The 19,632-nt window shown below is 44.5% G+C and overlaps 1 protein-coding gene across 1 annotated transcript in view; it reads right to left on the bottom strand.

Moving 5' to 3' along the window:
• Positions 1-5,121: 5,121 nt before the first annotated feature.
• ric8b (RIC8 guanine nucleotide exchange factor B) overlaps positions 5,122-19,632 on the bottom strand; it is a 56,645-nt gene continuing 42,134 nt past the window's right edge. Inside the window, exons 8-10 of the mRNA XM_052030658.1 lie at positions 16,841-16,985; positions 15,835-15,954; positions 5,122-6,931 (exon numbers count right to left, since the gene is read on the bottom strand). Coding sequence (XP_051886618.1) covers positions 6,811-6,931; positions 15,835-15,954; positions 16,841-16,985 — 386 coding nt within the window. The 3' untranslated portion in view covers positions 5,122-6,810. The remainder of the gene's footprint in view (positions 6,932-15,834; positions 15,955-16,840; positions 16,986-19,632) is intronic.

Raw genomic sequence — 19,632 nt, 5'->3', positions numbered from 1 at the left:
TGGTGGGCAGTGATCACTGCTCAGAGCCCAGGCCTCCCAAAGATGGGCTGAATGGTCTCTGGTCTAATGAATTCTCCTTAGAAATTTGATTTCTTTACCCCAGTGAAGGGTATAGCATGAATCACACAGCACGGAAACAGGCCCTTCGGGCCAACTGGTCCATGCCGACCAAGATGTCTGTCTGAGCCAGTCCCATTTGCCGGTGTTTGGCCCATATCCCTTGAAACCTTTCCTGTCCATGGTCCTGCGAGGTTCCGGTCTAAAGTTGATGCCAATTATAGAATGATTGTATATCAGTGCTCACTTCTTGAAGGCAGGTCTGACATCTCAGTGTTTCTCGTGGTAGACACTTCAGGTGTGATACGGGAGGGGGCTTAAGGGGAGGGGCATTGGTTTATTGATCAAGGATTGAGGGAGGATGTTCTAGAAGGCTCTTCAAGTGAGGCCATATGAGGCTACTTCCCTTCAAATATTCGGTTCTTGAACCAACCGGTACAACCCTCATCACTAAAGTTTAGCAGCACTATGATTAATTTGCACTAAAATGGACTTTGTGCATTTTTTTGTTTGTGTTCTTTCTTGTAAAAAATGTGTATAATTTATGTTTCTCTTGTGAATGCTGCTTGTTTGATGCTCTGTGCCTGTGATGCTGCTGCAGATAAGTTTTTCATTGCACCTGTGCAAACATGGACTTGCATCTGACAATAAATTCAACATCAACTTTGAGTAGAGCTTAGGAATAACAAAAAGGCAATCACTTTGCTGGGAGTATACTATGGGACTCCCCAACAGTCAGCAGGAGACAGAGGAGCAAATATGTAGCAACTCTCAGAGCAATACTGTTAGGGCAGTAGGGATTTCAACTTCCCCAATATTAACTGGGATTGCCTTTGTGAAACGTTTGAGGGGGTGGAATTTTTAAAGTACATTCTGGAGAACCTTTTGAGCCAGTGTGTAGATATGCCCCTTTTATCTGAAACCAGGCAAGTAAAGGAAGTGTCTGTGGGTGAGCATCTTGTGTAGCGATCATAATTCTGTAGGTTTAATGGTAGTTGTGGAAAGTGACTCACGTGGCCTGGCAAGTAAGGTCCTGAACTAAGGAAAAGGCTGATTTCCACAGGACCTGGAAGTAGTACACTGGGAGCAGCTACTTCCAGGGAAGTCTACATCCAATGAGTGGGAGTCATTTAAAATGAAATAGTGAGGGTTCAGGGCCAATGTGCTCCTGCAAAGGTGAAAGTTAGGAAGGTAAGTCCAGGGATGTTGAAGCACATTGAGGGTTGGATAAAGGAACAAAAAAGAAAATGTATAGCAGGCACAACACAATCTGCTGGAGGAATTCCAGGTCACCCGGCGAGTTCCTCCAGCAGATTGTGTGATGCTCCAGATTCTGGCATCTGCAGTCTCTGGTGTCTCCATATCGCAGGTACATAGGACTGAAAACCCACCTGGCCCGTCAGGAGTATGTAGGGAATGTGTGTGTAGCATCTGTTGGGGGAGTACAATAAATAAAATTATAAGGGTAAAGAGGGGCCAAGAAATATTGCAGGCTGACCGGTTAAGGAAAATCCCAAGGCATTTTATGTATGTTAAGAGCAGGGGGGTAACCAGGGAAAGAGTACGGCCTATCAGAGACCAAAGAGGTAGACTGTGCGTGAAGCCAGACGATGTAGGTGAGGTCTTAAATGAATACTTCTCATCTGTAATCACTAAGGAGAAGGATATTATCATTGCAGGTTTCAGGGAAGGGTGCTGCAATATCATAGACCATGTTACATTAAACAGGAGGATGTACTAGATATCTTAGAACACACAACAGTACAGCTCAGGAACAGGCCTTTCAGCCCACAATGTCTGTGCCAACCAGGATGCCAATCCAAATTAATCCCATTTATCTGCACATGGTCCTCATCCTGCCATTCCCTGCCTGTTCAGGTATCTGTCTAAGTGCATCTTAAACGTTGCTATCATACCTGCTTCAACCACTTCCCTGGCAGCATGTTCCAGGCACCCACCACTCCCTGTGGGGGGAAATACATTCTTGTAAACCTCCTTTAAACGTTCCCCCTCTCACCTTAAACACCTGCCCTCTAATATTTGACGTTTCCACCCTGGGAGAAAGGCTCTGTCTATCCTATGTCTCTCATATAAACTTCTATCAGGTTGCCCCTGCAACCTCTGACGCTCCAGAGAAAACAACCCAAGTTTGTCCAACCTCTCCTTATAGATATGGGCATAAAGGTGGGTAAATCCCTAGGGCCTGGCGAGGTGTGTCCCAGGCTGCTGTGGGAGGCAGGGAGGAGATTGCTGGGGCCCTGGCAGATTTTTGATCTTTGTTGGTGACAGGTGAGGCGCTAGATGACTGGTCTTTGTTGGTGACAGGTGAGGCGCTAGATGACTGGAGGACAGCAAATGTGGCCTGTTTGTTCAAGAGGAGCAGTGGGGATAAGCCAGATAATTACAGGGTGAAGTGTAACATCAGTGTAGGGAAGTTAGTGGAAAAATTCATGAGGGACAGGATTAATCTACACTTGGGAATTAATCAGTGATAGCACAGATTTGTCAGCGGGAGATCCTGTCTGATTGACTTGATTAAGTAGTATGTAGAGGAGGTCACTGCAATTGATGCAGTGTGCATGGACATCACTAAGGTCTTTGACAAGGCCCCACATGGAAGACAGGTCAGTGGATGAACGGAGGCAGATAGTCAAACAGCTGGTCCTTAACTAAGCAGGAACATATCCCAACTAGAGCCAGGGATTCCATGAGAAAGAGTCACAATGTGGTTAACAAATGTGGTCAAAGATAAAGTTAAATTGAAAAGTAGGGTGTACAACGTGGCAGAGGGCTGGGATGTTTTTAGGATCCTACAACCGAAGACTGTAGGATCCTAAGAAGCTAAGAAGGGAAAAAACTGATTTTGAGAGAAAACTTTGTGTAATATCAAAATAAACAGTGAGAGTTTCAATGGATACGTAAATAGGAAAAAGGTGGCCAGAGAATAAGTCTGGTGAATGAATAACAGGACACAAAGAAATGGCAGATACTGTATGTTAAATCCCTGTTTTGCATCAGTCTTCACTGTGGAAGACACTGCAAATATCCAAGATAACAATGTGGAATGCGCTGCCAGGGGTGGTGGTGGAGGCAGATACGATAGAGGTGTCTAAGAGCCTCTTAGATAAGCACGTGAACATGCGGAGAATGGAGGGGTATGGATCACGTGCAGAAAGAAGCTATTAGGCATCATTAGCTCAATTAGTTTGGCGCAACTTCCTGGGGCAAAGGGCGTGTTCATGTGCTGTACTGTTCTATGTTCTAAGAGCTGGCAGGTGATGGGTGGTTCCAGGTGAGGGTGATAAACAGATGGGGAGGGGAGAGTGGAAGCAAGTCTGGGTAAGCATGTGGTCAAGAGCAGGAGAGCAGCAGAGATCTTGGGGGTTGCAGTGAGAAAGAGTCTCACAGGACTCCCAAAGAGGAAAACCTCTTCAAAGGACCACAGTGGAGCAGCAAGATGGAGACACAAGAGACTGCAGATGCTCCACCGGAGTTCCTCCAGCTTTTTGTGTGTTGCTCCACATTCCAGCATTTGCATTCTTATGGAGAGAGACACAAATGAGTGAAGTTGGGAGGGATCTAGGTGTTCTGGTGCATGGATCACAAAAAGTTAGCAGGCAGGTGCAACAAGTAGTCATAGAATCATACAGCAGGGAAGCATGCCCTTGGCCCCATGCTGACCAAGATGTCTATCCAAGCTAGTCCTATTTGCCTGCATTTGGCTCATAACCCTCTAAACCTTTTCTACCCACATAGTTAGGAAGGCAAACAGTGTGTTGGTCTTTATTGCAAAGGGGTTGGAGTTTAGGAATAGGGAGGTTGTGTTCCGGGTGTACAGGGTGTGGTCACACCTGGAATATTATGCATAATTTTGGTCCCTTTACCTAAAAAAAACCTGATATAGTTACATTGAAAGCAGTCCAAAGGTGATTCATCAGGGTAACTCCTTGGATGAGAGGGTTGTCCTATCAAAAGCGGCTGGACAGTTTGGGTCTGTATTCCTTGGGGTTTAGAAGAATGAGGGGGTGTCCTTATTCAAATGTATAAGATCCTGAGGGAGTTTGACAGGGTAGATGTTGGGATGTTCTCGCTGGCAGGAGAGTCAGGAACAAGGGACAGCTGCAAAATAAGGGGCCGGTCATCTAAAGCTGAGGGGTGTAGAAATTTCTTATCTCAGAGGGCGGGGAATCTCTGGAATTTTCTGCCCCTGAGGGTGGTGGATGCCCGATCATTGGATATATTGAAGGCGGAGAAAGATAAATATTTGAAAGATCAAAGTTTTGGGGAACTGGCAGTTGAGGCTGGCATAGATCAGCCATAATCTTATTGAATGGTGGGGTAGGCTTGAGGGACCGAGTTGCCAGCTCCTCCTATTTTCTCATGTTCTTGTGGAGGAACAGAGGGATCTTGGGGTTCATGTCCATAGATCCCTCAAGGTTGCCACACAGGTCGATAGGGTTGTTAAGAAAGCGTATGGAGTGTTGGCCTTCATTAGTCGGGGTATTGAGTTCAAGAGCTGCGAGGTGATGTTGCAGCTCTATAGAACTCTAGTTAGGCCGCACTTGGAGTATTGCGTTCAGATCTGGTCGCCTCATTATAGGAAGGATGTGGAAGCTTCAGAGAGGGTGCAGAGGAGATTTACCAGGATGTTGCCTGGATTGGAGGGCATGTCTTATGAGGATAGGTTGAGCGAGCTCAGGCTTTTCTCTTTGGAGCGAAGGAGGATGAGAGGGGACTTGATAGAGGTGCACAAGATGATAAGAGGCACAGATCGAGTGGACAGTCAGAGACTTTTTCCCAGGACGACAATGGCTAACACGAGGGGCCATAATTTTAAGGTGATTGGAGGAACATATAAGGGAGATGTCAGGGGTAAGTTTTTTTTACATAGAGAGTGGTGGGTTTGTGGAACACACTGCCTGCAGAGGTTGTGGGGGCAGATACATCAGGGACATTTAAGAGTCACATGAATGATAGCCCCCTTTTTTTCTATGTGGGAGGTGAGGGTTAGATAGATCTTAGAGCAGGATAAAACATCGACACAACATTGTGGGCTGAAGGGCCTGTACTGTGCTGCAGTGTTCTATGTTTATTGGCACTGAATCTTTAATTACAACACACATGTTCATGAGGACCTTTGCACCTCCATCAACTCCAGTAGACTGATCTACATTCAATAATCACTTTATTGATTTATAATACCATAGGGTGCAGGAGGCCAAATTCACAAAACCTTACTTAATTATCATAAGCTAGAAAAGTATTTAAAGTTTCATACATAAGTTTTCTATCTCCAATAGTTGCAGTTTTCATACAATCAAAGCATGACTTTGGACAGTCAATGATTAAAATTGACAGCAAAAGGCTCCCAAAAGGGAATCATCCATAGATAATTGTATTGTGATTTGCCATTATAGAATCCTCAACATTCTGAGAGGAGAATCTGTGAATCCTTGAGGATTTTTATTCAGAAGTAATACTTTTCTCATGTTTAACTGTACTACTATAAGATGTGCAAGATATTCTTTTCCTTGTCATTTTCATCTACTTTTTGCAGAGAACTAATTACAAGAAATATAATTACTCATCTTTAAAATGTTAAGAATCATGTTTTTTATAAACAATTTCAAGACTTAACCTTCTTGGTTTAACCCATGGACTATTGCTTCCCATTTTCTACACAGACTTGTTATAATTACAAAGGTTATGAGTTCATTTTGAAGCATGCTTAATATACTGTGCTGCTCTTATGAATGCATGCAATAACCATGGCCAGATGCATACACAAATCCATTTGATGCACACTTTTCATTTAACATTAACACAGCGTTGAATCTGAACTGATGTTCTTTGTTAGCCATTATACACATTTGATTTATTCTCAGACCTCCCACCTCTGAAACACGATTAATCTGTTTACTTAATTAAATTTAAAACCATCCTTTAGTGTGTGGAACACCAAAGAAGATGTAGGCATCCACTACAGTGCTGCATAGCAGCTAGTCACCAGAACAGCAGGCACAGACCTGCTCTTCACTGCTCACCATGTGCTACACTGCTGCTGTTCGCTCTACACTTCTTTCAACTGTTCCCTTAGGAAAGCTATATGCCTCAAAAGTATCAGACAGACTAGTGCCTGACTAACAGTAAGCACTCAACAGCAGTACCAAATATAAATTAATTCAACACATTTGTGTATGCAAAATGCTGTGGTGTTTTTCTACATTAAGTGCTGTAATGAATCAGCTATGACAAGCTTTGAAACATCAATGTAAATTTGTTATTTCTTAAAGTTCAGATGGCTTAGGGTTTTGGAAATAATCTCAGTTCAGGGGCAGTATGTGTACAAAGTTGTGGTAAACCTCACAAATGCTGCTATTTCTGGAACAGGCACTTTGCTTTCGAGGCATCAGGTACAACACCTGTTCATACTGGTTCTCCACTCCTTGATGGGGGCAGCATTCCTTCAGTCACAGCTTGCTGGACTCTGTACACTGTTCACATTATTGGTTACGGACCTTGGCGATATTTGGAAACGTGGTACAAACGCGGTGATAAATACAACTGGCCATGTGGACAGGGGCCGCCTTTGTTCAAACTGTCACTGTTCAGCCGGTGCCAGCATTTAACAAATAATCTGACATACTATCTGCATTTCAGGTAGAAAGTCTGTGTCTGGTCTACACAGCCCATTAATATATAAATATAAGTACCACTGAGAAAAGCAGAGTTGGGGAAAGGGAGCACGTGCTGCTAGGCATTGTCATCAGAATCCGAAGTGGAATCGTGCTCACTGGTGAACTCGTTAGCTGCTTCCTCCAACGGACCCATCGTTCCATCCGGTTTCACTCTCATTGGCTTAATTATCTGCTCCCTGAAAAATACAAGTTACCTTCCATTAAAGAGTGGTGAGTGGCAGCTTCCTTTACTGCTGTTCCCAAAGCTTTCGACAGAAAGAAAAGCCTAAATATCTTTAACACAAATCTCCATTCGAAGAGTCTCATTAGACCTACTAAACCAATTAAAGACTAAAAGCAAAGTCAAACCCTAATGAATCTAGAACAGGATGCAGAGCCATTGTCTCAGAGAGCGCTCCCCCCATGCCCAACCTGCTGCCCCATACCCCCTCCCAGGTCTGAAAGCAAACTCATTAAATGCATTCAAGTAAGCAAATTTATTTAATTTCAGTAAATAGAGCAATCGTGCTCGAACACGGACCCTGTGTCAACTCCAGTGGCTCTCAAGTACGGGCAAGTTGATTCTGACTGGCATGCTTCATCCCCGACTCCCATTGTTTGGGAAAGTTTAATTATAAAATTGTCAGTCAGTTTAATCTCTTCAAAGGAACTTTGTGCCTCTTCACAGCTAATCCAATTACATCTACCCGGTGTGCTGCTGCCTGATCTAATGATGATTTTCCAATCAAAAGCATGAGCTGCACCTGCACAAATACAACTCAAACATCTAGGAAAACTTCCAATGCATAAGATAATTATGGATTAAAATATTAAATACAGATTTCACAGCCATCCAGGAATTTTCAATTTTCAAACAATTCTCCTTAGTCATTCTTCCAAACCTGACACAAAGATTATAACCTGTAGCCAGACTTTGGTGTCATCCAGCTCCTCGTGCTATGGAGACCGTGAACTGCTTCTCTCCTCTTGTACCAGTACACCCAGATGACTGATCAATGTCAGACTGCCTACCCAAACACTGCACTGTTCCAAACCACAAATAAACTGCCATAATGATGCAGAGCTCAAAGCAGGGTAACTGAGGGGAGACTCACTCAGCAACAGTCCCACACCAAAACCCCAATGCCATGTACCTGACCCCACCCTGCATCCCCTCCCCAAGGATTTTCAGCCCACCCACCGTGTACCCAATCAGGTGCTACAGAGTTGGTCTCAGAGACAAACTGGAGTGGAACATCTTGTCCTTGCAACATGGTTACTCAAACTCAAGACCCAAGACCACTGTACACAGGGAAAGGGTATTCACTCACTCCTCCCTTAGTTCACGACTCCCAACGCATTCTGCCCGCTTGATGCAAACTGTTCTTATTCAGACAATGAAAACCTACTCCAAAAATCTCAGCCTACATTGCTCCAAATTTTCACACCCATTATTTGAATGTGTTCCCCAATACATCATCTGTACACCTCCCACCCTATCAAATCTCTTCACTGTCTGAAACAGCTGGACTGGATCACCATGAATGTATGCATTTCCTTTGGAAATGAAGCACTTTGGTCGTGTTGTCACCCAGGTGAACCCGTCGTGCTCTCACTCTCTCCTTCCTGAGTGCAGGGCATGAAACTAAATGAAGTGACCCACAGAGGGTATGGGCAAGGCTTGATATAGGGGTAGCAGCACATCCTCCCGTGTTCCAGCCCTCCTGAAATACACTGCGACCTTGCTTAGTGCTCAGGATGTAAGGAACAGGAGTGCTAATGGGACTGGTGCTAAAAGGGGACACTGTAGCATGTTAAATATACGCCGTGTTACCAACAGCACTGCCCTGGGAGCCTGGGGCATCTGCAGCAGTGGATCCCCAGGGTTTGGTGTGGGCATACTGCCTGGGAGGGATGGGAGAAGCAGTGCTGACACTCAGCAGAGGCCGGGCTCAGGGCCGGTGCTGGGGACTGACCAACGGCCCGGCCATGTGGCCTCTCTGTCACCTCCTGCTGGATATGACAGAAACTGCCGTCTCCCTCCTCTCTTGGTTTGGCCGCACAACTCTCCCCAGCTCTGAGATCGCTCTATGGTAACAAGCTCAATGGTGGTCGCTGGCTGGGAAGAGCTGTGCAGTCAAGCACAGCAAGGGGGAGGCCGTGGGTTCCACAGGAGTTGCACAGAGCTGTATCCTGGCAGCCTGTCAGCACACGAAGGAGGTGCAGCCACAACCCAGCCATGGCCCAGCCTCACCACATCACCAGGGTGGGGATGAGCCCCACATTTCAGCACCATGTGGCTGCACTGCATCCCCCCGGTGTGCCCACAGCAGTCCTCACGGGCAGCCCCTTCACACCAAGTGCTGGCTGAGTCTCTGCAGCGGGAGTGCCGAGAGCAAGGCACCTGCCCAGCGCAGCAGCACGCAGCGATGAGGGCAAGGGCTCCCACCAGGCTCGGCACAGTAGTGCAGAGCCCCAGTGCACAGCATGGGGCATGTGATGTGTGAGGCATCTTGGGAGCACTAATGAGGCTGGGACATACACCACGAATGGCAGGGTCCGAGGGAGTATTGAACAGAGGGACATTGGTGTACAAGTCCAAAGATCCTTGAAGGTGGCAGCACAGCTGAACAATGTGGTTCGGAAGGCAAAACTTAGGGATACTGGATTTTATTGGTTGGGGTATTGAGTACAAGAGCAGGGAGGTTATACTCCAACTGTATGAAAGATCAGTTGGAGTCCCTCACTATAGGAAGGAAGTGATAGTTTTGGAGGGGGTGCAGAGGAGATTCATAGGATGTTGCCAGGGATGGAGCATTTCAGAGGCTGGGTCTGTCCTCCCTGGAACAAAGGAGGATGAGGGGACATGAATGAGGTGTATAGAATTATGAGGGGTATAGATAGGGTGGACTGCAGGAAACTTTTCTCCATATCAAAAACAGATTTAGGGTAAGGGGTAAGAGATTTAGAGGGGATCGGAGGCGGTTTAGAGCGGTGAGTACCTGGAACACACTGCCTGAGAGAGTGGTGGAAGTAGGGTCACTGACAGTTTTTAAGAAGTACCTGGATGAGCACTTGAAGTGCTGAGTCATAGAAGGCCACGGGCCAAATGGTGGAAGATGGATTAGTACAGACTGGTGCCCTGTGGTCAGCATGGGTGGTGAGCTGAATGGCCTGGTTCTATACTGTAATGCTCTTTGACTCAAAAGCTGTTATTTTATAAATCACAGCTGCTACTCTTTGCAAGGTGGCACTTTGAAATTAACGTCATCATTTAACATTAAACATAAATGTTTAAAATTAAACATAAACATCAATACCAATACCAATAAATGAATATTTAATAATATGTAAGGAAGTAGCTTTTCTTAAGAGCTGTCAAAATTCTGGGGATGTGTGTAAATTGGAGTCACAGGAAGGGCTGAATGAGCTGAGTAATTCAGAGCGCTGTGTCAGTTTCCAGTACAGAGCACAGTATCAGGAATAGTTCTTTAAGAGAAACTGTACCACTATCCTGAGAAATACGTACACCTCACTGCTGAGGTAACCACCAGCATCACTTCCCAGCTGAATGCAATTATTCCCTGTATGCAAAATATTGTCTTCCGAGTACTTTTGTGGAAAGGAGGTCTCAATTAAGAAATAATTTTATTTCGAACCTTCAGCATCCAAAGTATGTTGGTTTTGCTTCAATTAAGCAGCTGACTGCATGCATTCCTCTCTGGGACTACAGGTCTCCAGAGAGGCTCCTTCCTTGATGCACATCACATATTTGCATTGCCATTTAGCCTGATTATAACTATGAGTCAGTCCCTTTTGTACAACAATCTTTCTGGCTGTTGTGTGTGTGAGGGAACCGATACCTGGAGTTAATTGCACCTTGCCAATTGAACAAAGCTGAATAGCTGTTGCCCTGGATAAAGCCCTTGGTTAGCACAGGAGGGGCTTGTTCATCTTTCTCTAATTGAGTGTCACATTATAGTTCTAATCTTTTCATGAGGCATCACATGTGAGAGATGAGCTCTGAAGGGAGAGAAACTCAAAGCCTTACCGCTACCTTCAATGGGCTGTTAATTAAACTAATGCTTTTAATGAGAGTGTTGGTAGCAGGACTGGTTGGGCTACACTCGCTCAGCTCCAACCTTTGTGTAGGTTTCTGCCTGTCCTGCTCTGATAATTGGCCTGCACTAATTTCCATGGATTCCTAACCTCTGGGACAGGTTGGCAAGGAATCAGAGTTGCTTCAATGTGTCGGGAGGTAATAACATAAAAAAGACATTTATGATGTTGGACTTCTGACTGAGAGAAGACACCCAAGTGCTCACCTCCGCTTTCTCTTTATTGCCAGTTTTCTTCCAGAACAATTTGATTCTCTTAAACATTAACCATGTTATTTTAGAAAAATAACACACATCCTGAAGTCATTTACAAACTCAAAAATAATGAAACAGATAAAAGTAATTTTCATAAAAACTTAAAGAGAGGCTGTAAACTAATTAATATTCAGTACCCTTTCAGTTTAGATGACGGTGGTGCAGGCTGGTTGGGCTGGAAGGAGCTGTTATTGTGCCGTATAAATAAAGTTCAAAGTTTAGAAAAAAATGTGATGTTGCTGGCAAGGCCAGTTTTTACTGTCCTCCCTTACTTGATTTGGGAGGAGGCCATTCGGCCCATTCTGTGCATGCCAGCTCCCCACAGAGAAATCCCATCTGTCCTATTCTCCCTTTCCTTGTTCTCTTCCATTTATTGTCTCTTGCCTGCCTGCAAGCTCCCTTTTAGACTCTTACTGACAAATAAGGGACAACTTACAGTGGCCAATTAACCCATCAGCAGGTCTTTGGGACATGGGGGAAACTAGAGCAAACGTGGGGGAAACCCACAGAAACCCACCAAGTCAGAGACCGTGTAAACTCCCAACAGACAGCAGCCTAGGTCAGGATCGAACCGGGTTCCTGGAGGAACACTAACTGCCGTGCTACCATGTTGCCCTTGAGAAGGCGATGGTGAGCAACTGCTCTGGCCAGACCACTGAATGAAGAGGACCAGATTGGAAGCTAAAAAATTACCCACTGAGTAAAAGTTCCAGTAATTACTCAAAGAGATAGTCACACCTTGGGAAGAGGCCTCTTGTCTAAGCACATTGGCTTTACTGGAAGTACACTTGGAATCTAAGGAGTGAGTACACACACACTAGCATTGTATTCCCTGGAACTTAGAAGGTTACAGGATGGTTTGATTGAAGTTTTCAAGAGCTTAAGGGGAAATTACAGCAACTATTTCCATACTTTTTTGCCTTGGAGCCCAGGTCTAAAAACTGGAACGTCTTTCAGGAATGAAGTGAGGAATGACTTCTACATATAAGCACTGGCAGAAATCTGGAACTCATGACTGTAGACAGAAAGTGGTGACAGGTCCACTGTTAATTTTAAATCTGAGATTGATAGATTTATTTAAACAAAGTATAACAAGGAATTTGGGCCGGCACTGGATGTGGATGGTTAAATCACTGAGCAGCCATGATCTCACTGAATGCTGGCAAGGCTCGATGGGCTGAATAGTCTCTTCCTGTTCACCTGCTTCAGTCTCTGTGCTTGTTCTTTGCTGCAGCAACACCAAGCTAAACCCACTGCCTCCAGCAATCCCCACATCCCAAATTTAATTTTAATCTCAAATTTAATCCAGTGGTACGGATTTCCATGACAATGAGATGCAGCATCTTTAACTATTTTGTAATCTTATTACACAAGCAGTTTAATATCATTTAAGTGTTTCAATGGGGGGAATTTTCTTCAAAAAAGAATTGAAGTGACACACAAAAATCAATCTGGGCATAACTCAGAGAATACAAAACCCATTGTACTCTGATCATTTAAAATCACATTAAACAGCTGGCCCACATCGGGTTAAACTCTTTGTGGTCCTGTCTCCTGTACTGTTGGCCAGTGACTGAGACAGCAGCTGCATCCCTGGGAGTTCTACAGCACAACTGCCTAATTAATATAAACGATGCAGTTTAGGTTACTCCTCATCGCCATACACCCATCAGTTTTTCAAAAAACCTGACAACAAACTTTGGAGCTCATTCATTAATCCGAGTGAGGTCCATCAAGTACCTCAAGTTTTTAAAAGTGGTTTAGTAGAAACAATGGTTTGTCACCTTCTCCACCATCCACGTTATTCTCACCTGCACCTCACTCTGATCTTCCCTGCACCGTCTCTCTATTACTATTCTCCTCTAACTACAGGAATACAGTACCTACTTTACACTAGGAAGTTACATCGGTTATGGTTGGACCCTAGGAAACCCTGAGGAACAGAGAGACCTTGGCCACATTTCCAAGGATGCTTGAAGCAGCAGCACAGATAGATAGCTGGTTAAGAAGGTGTACAGAGAACTTGCCTTCATGAGCCAGGGCAGAGAATACCAGAGCAGGGAAGCTATGGTATAATGTTATAAAACATGAATTGGATCACAGCTGGAGTACTGTTTGGTCACCACACAATAGGGGGGATGTGAATGCACTGGAGAGGGTGCAGAAGAGATTCACCTGGATGTTGCCAGGGATGGAGGGTTTCAGCTATGAGGAGAGATGGATAGTTTTCCTTGGAACAGAAAAGGCTAAGGGGGGACCTTAATGAGGTGTACAAAAATACCAGGGGCATAAATAGGGGAATGGCGAGAAACTTCTCCCCTGAGCATAGGTGTCTATAAGGCACCTTATAGTCTATAGGCAGAGCTGTAATGTAAAGCGTAGGAGATTGATAGGAGATTTAAGGAAGAATTTTTTCACCCAATGTCTACTGCCTTCCCTCATCAATCCTCTAGGTCACCTCTTTACAAAACTCAATCAAGTTTACGTGACACGATTCCCTACACACAAAGCCACGCTGACTGTCCTTGATCAATCCTTGCCTTTCCAAATGCAAGTAAATCCTGTCTCTCAGAACCCCCTCCAGTAACTTCACTACCAATGATATTGGGCTCACCACACACAAAATGCTGGACTGATGAAGGGTCTTAACCCAAAATGTTGACTGTTTATTTCCCTCCATAGATGCTGCATAGATTCCTCCAGCATTTTGTGTGTGTTGCTCCAGATTCCAGCATGTGAAGAATCTCGTGTCTTCATGTAAGGCTCACCGGCCTGTAGTTCCCTAGTTCATTTCTGCTGCCCTTCTTAAATAAAGGCATAACATCAGCTTTTCTCCAGTCTTCCGGTACATCACCTGTGGCTAACAAAGATACAAAAATCTTTGCCAGGTCAACAATCTCCTCCCTTGCTTCCCATAACATCCAAGGGTACATCTGTTTAAACTGCAGGGATTTATCCACCTTTATGTGTTTCAGGATCTGCAGACATCCTCCTTGGTAAGATTGATATGCTCCAGAATATCATTGCTCCCTCCCCTGCACTCACAAGCTTCCACGTCTTACTCCATGGTAAATATAGATGAGAAGTATTCAGTTTACACCTCCCCTGGCTCCACACGTAGGTGACCATATTGATCCTTAATGGGATCTACTCTCTCCATGGCTACCCTTTTATTCTTAATATACTTGTAGAATCTGTTAGGACTCTCCTTTATCTTATCTGCCAGAGATATCTCATGACCCCTTTTTTCCCTCCCTTCTTGTGTACTCCTACACCCCATATTCTCTTAAAGGCAATGGCTTGATCCAAGCTGCCTAAACCGGACACACACTTCCTCCTTTTCCCTGACCAGAGCCCCAATATCCCTTGTGAACCAGGGTTCCCTATTCCTGCCAACCTTGTGCTTCACTCTAAAGGAACGTGCTGTCCCTGAACTCTGGTTAGACCACACTTGGAGTATTGTGTTCATTTCTGGTCGCCTCAGTATAGGAAGGATGTGGAAGCTTTAGAGAGAGTGCAGAGGAGATTTACCAGGATGCTGCCTGAATTGGAGAGCATGTCTTATGAGGATAGGTTGAGTGAGCTAGGGCTTTTCTCTTTGAAGAGAAGGAGGATGAGAGGTGACTTGACAGAGGTGCACAAGATGATAAGAGGCATAGATCGAGTGGACAGTCAGAGACTTTTTCCCAGGGTGACAATGGCTAACACGAGGGGGCATAATTTTAAGGTGATTGGAGGAAAGTATAAGGGGCATGTCAGGGGTAAGGTTTTGTACACAGAGAGTGATGGGTGTGTGGAACGCACTGCCAGCAGAGGTTGTGGGGGCAGATACATTAGGGACCTTTTAGATAGACACATGTATGATAGAGAAATGGAGGGCTATGTGGGAGGGAAGGGTTAGATAGATCTTAGAGCAGGATAAAATGTCAGCACAACATCATGGGCCGAAGGGCTTGTACTGTGTAGCGGTTAGCGTAATGCTATTACAGCGTCAGCAACCTGGGTTCAATCCCGGCTGCCGTCTGTAAGGAGTTTGTACGTTTTCCCTGTGTCTGCGTGGGTTTCCTCCGGTGCTCCGGTTTCCTGCCACATTACAAAAGACGTAAGGGTGAGGAAGTTGTGGGCATGCTATGTTGGCGCCGGAAGCGTGGCGACACTTGCGGGCTGCCCCCAGAGCACTCTACGCAAAAGATGCATTTCACTGTGTGTTTTGATGTACATGTGACTAATAAAACCTTATCTTAGCTAATGGTCTATGTTCTCCCTATCTCACTATTAAAAGCCTCCCACTTACCAGACATCCCTTTACCTGCAAACAAGATCTCCCAATTAACGTTTGAGAGTTACTGGGTGATGCTATCAAAATTAACCCCTCAATTTAGGACTTTAACTTGAGGACCAGTCCAATATTATTCCATGACTATCTCGAAACTGATAGAGTTATGGTCACTGGTCCCAATGTGTTCCCCCACCGACACGTCAACCACTTGCCCAGCCTCATTTCCGAAGGGGAGGTTGAACGTAGCCCCTTCTCCAGTAGGGCCATCTACATGCTGATTGAGAAAACTTCCCTGGACATACTTAACAAATTCCGTCCCATTTAATCCTTTAGCACTAAGGCAGTCCAAGTCAATATGAGGGAAGTTAAAATCATCTACTATTACAGCCCTATTAATAGAAACCTGTTGCTGAATATAACACAGTAATGACAGAAATCAGGGAAATACCTGGAGAGTTTGTCAAACATATTGACGAGTTTCATCGCTTCATACTCTTTCTGCTCCTCTGTCATTCCAGCCATCGGATTGGGCATTGGATCTTCGACGTGACCAGTGATGGGGTTAATGCTACAAATTAAATGTGCAAAATCAGAGAGAGAAAACTGACAGTTAGTACATGGGTATCAGTAAATTGAAGTTAATTTCTTCAAAATGACAATGAGAATAATCCCCCTTCCTCTTGACATTGCTTGGGGAGTTAATGAGAAGTCTCAACTTCACAACCTTTCCTAGCATTAAACATTATAGAAAGTTGAAGCTGGCTTTGCAAATACATGGCATAAAGTGGCAATTTTTCCAACCCCCTACCATAAAAATGTAATTTTCACAAACACAATCAGAAAGTTTACTACAAAGAGAGCCAGGTTTTGGAAATATTTAGCAAGTCAGGAAGCACCTCGGGGGAGAGAAACAAAGTCAATGCTTTGGGGTTAATGACTTTTCATCAGGACTTTGTGATGAAAGATCATATATCGAAAATGTTAACTGTTTCTTTCTTCACAGACGCTGCCTGACCCACTGAATATTTCTGGCATTTTCTGTTTCAGATCTCCAGCACCAGTAGTATTTTGCTTTTTGGATTCCCACCTCTGAAAGCTAATTTTGGAGGCTCTCGGGAGTGAAGAACCCAGGAGTGTGGGATGAGGAGAACCAAACACGACAGCCCCATTGTCAACAAGTAGCCCATCCACAGTAGCTCTTCCATGAGAACATCCTCCAGGTAGTTACCCATTTTATTTAGCCTTCAGTCCTCCTTTGGCAGCCTATTTCGTGCAGTTAACACCACCCGCGCCCCACCTCCGCGCCCCCCCCCCCGCCACAATCAAAGGCAGGATGCTTTTCCTCACCTTCCCTCTTCTGCTTGCCATCCATCGTTTCTCCTTCCATTCAACGGTTCACATTCTCGCTGCACTTGCATTGTCAAACCACTGCAATAATTTGAAAAAATACTTACAAAGATTTGACACTTTTGTACTCTTCAGTATCTGTATCCTCATCGTCGGAGTACACCCCGCTTCCCCTTCCTCCGGCCAGCAGTCCATGGGCAGCCAGTAGCCCTGCAGCGTTACCATAGCCAGTGTACTTTAACAAGCAATCAACTGGAAGAAAGGGAGGTCCATAAGTAAACCGCACACTGCTCAGAGAAGCATTTTACAAATAGAAACTGCAGACCAATTGTCACAGAACAGAGCATTTAAACCTAAGCAGGAAACGCAACACATTTCTGTACTGCATTTAACTGGATACTAACAAAGCCCCCAAGAAAGGCAGTAGTGTGGATTAGGCACTGTTAGTTTTAAAGAATTTATTTCCAACACAGCTGAGTTGGCAGCACTTTAGTTCAAACATTTTGAGCTCAAGTCCCATATTGGTCTTAAGTCATAATCTGAACCACCAATGGTGAAATCTTTTCAACAATTCATTAAAGCAAGGTTTAATCAGTCGGTGGACACAATGATGATAAGGAACTGAGTAATGATTGAAGCACCACAAACACATCATTTGGTCATTATTGCATTTCTGTTTGTGGGATCTTTCTGTGTGCAACCTGGAGACTATTACCTACATTACAGCAACAACAACACAAAGTATTTAATTGGCTGGAAAGTGCTCAGTGACTTTCTGAAATCACAAAAGGCATCACAGTTCTGGTCTCCTCACTTGAGGAGAGATGTACTGACTTTGGAGGTGGTGCGGAGGTGGTGCAGAGGAGGTTCACCAGGTTGATTCCGGAGATGAGGGGGTTAGCCTATGAGGAGAGATTGAGTCGCCTGGGACTATACTCACTGGAATTGAGAAGAATGAGAAGGAATCTTATAGAACCATATAAAATCATAAAAGGGATAGATAAGATAGAGGCAGGAAGGTTTCCACTGGCAGGTGAGACTAGAACTAGGGGACATAGCCTCAAGATTTGGGGAATAGATTCAGGATGGAGATGAGGAGGAACTGCTTTTCCCAGACAGTAGTGAATCTGTGGAATTCTCTGCCCAGGGAAGCAGTAGAGGCTGCCTCATTAAATATATTTAAGACACAGTTAGATAGATGTTTGCACAGTAGGGGAATTAAGGGTTATGGGAAAAAGGCAGGAAGGTGGAGCTGAGTCCACGACCAGATCAACCATGATGTTATTGAATGGCAGAGCAGGCTCAACGGGCCGGATGGCCTCCTCCTGCTCCTGTTTCGTACGTTCTTTTGCTTTGTTCTCTCACTATGTTTTATAAACGTTAACCTTCTACACAACATTTCTTCCAAAGCTGCCATCAACTGTCACTGGGACTTGTGGAACTTGTTTTGGTGACTGTACAGGTAGGATACTTTTCTCTGTATCAATCTATATATTACCAGATTTATTAAATTCAATTAGATAATCTGACTAATGAGAGAAAGTGCTGGAAGTGCTGAAGGATAGGTAACATCTGTGGAGACAGAGACAAGAGTTAGTGCTTGAAGTTAATGATCTTTCATCCAATTTAGGGAAGTTAAAAATCAATCCCGTTTTAAGGGGAGGGGTAAAGTGTGTGACGGGTGGGGACCCACAGACACTGAATGACACAGGTGGAGGTGGTGCTGGCAGGGAGAGTGTGGTCAAGGCTTGTTAATCACAGGCGATCTGTCTGAAGGAGATGTAAACAGAGAAGGTGAATGAGAACAGGGGAGAGAGGAGAAAACACACTAGATCTGTGAGGTACAAAACACTGCAGCTGCTGGAAATCCAAAATAAAAGCAATTGTGGAAATACCAAGCAGCTCAGGTAGCATTCGTGGAGAGAGGAAAAGGGAGCCCATGTTACAGTTTGATGCCCTTTGAGATCTCTTTCAGTTTCCTGCATCTAACTAACAACCTTTGGGTTGCTGGTACCATACCCAGAGGACTTCAACCACTACACCCTACACCCGTGAACACCTCAAATGTTTCCAACTGTTTGAAAACTGTGGACGTCCTCCTCAATATCAGCCTTAACTACGTGCTGTCTCTGTACATTCTCTTCATGGACTTTTCTATTTTTGTTCTTTCCAACACTGACATACTTGCTGGTGACATCACTGTCTTCAGCACAGCAGTACTGAAAACTAACTGCAGCCTTCAGGTGAATTGATTGCGAACAGCAGAACTACGTGCCCAAGGCATAATGGTGGGATTGTGTCTCCATCTGGAAACATCACCCATTGCATTCTTATTCTTTTTGATAATTAGATATTATATCATAATTTATAGTTGGATGGGAAAAAACAAGAAAACTGGTTGGCAGTAATGTTTGGAGGATCTGCTAGACAGGCTGGGCTGGAAGATGCAGGCCTGGGGTGGGGGGAAGAATGAGGAAGTGGGAATGTTGAAAAGCTCTTTCAAAGATCCAGCAAGTTGAGTTTACTGTCACGTGCATAAATACCCTGAGTACAGGTACAATGAAAATCCTGCTTGCAGCAGCATCACAGGCACGTAGGTACAGACAGCACACGGAACATAAATTTTACAAGACAGTGAAGAGAAAGAAAAAAGCACAGGCAATTGACACCCTTTAGCTCTCTCTGCTGCCCTGCCAAAGACACTCCAGCACTGCCACTGGTCAGAGCAGTGAGATTTACATGGGGTTTTCACCATTAGAAATGGACAGGCAATACACACTTTCAATAACTCTTTGGGTAACTAGTAAGTAAATATCTATCAGGTAATTTAATACAAACAGAAATTAATATGTCACTGAACAACAATTTATTCCTTCCTGACTTGCGTGTGTGAGCCCCC

Source organism: Pristis pectinata, chromosome 15 (assembly GCF_009764475.1).
Source record: "Pristis pectinata isolate sPriPec2 chromosome 15, sPriPec2.1.pri, whole genome shotgun sequence".
NCBI lineage: Eukaryota > Metazoa > Chordata > Chondrichthyes > Rhinopristiformes > Pristidae > Pristis > Pristis pectinata.
This window is presented reverse-complemented; position numbering and strand designations above follow the sequence as displayed.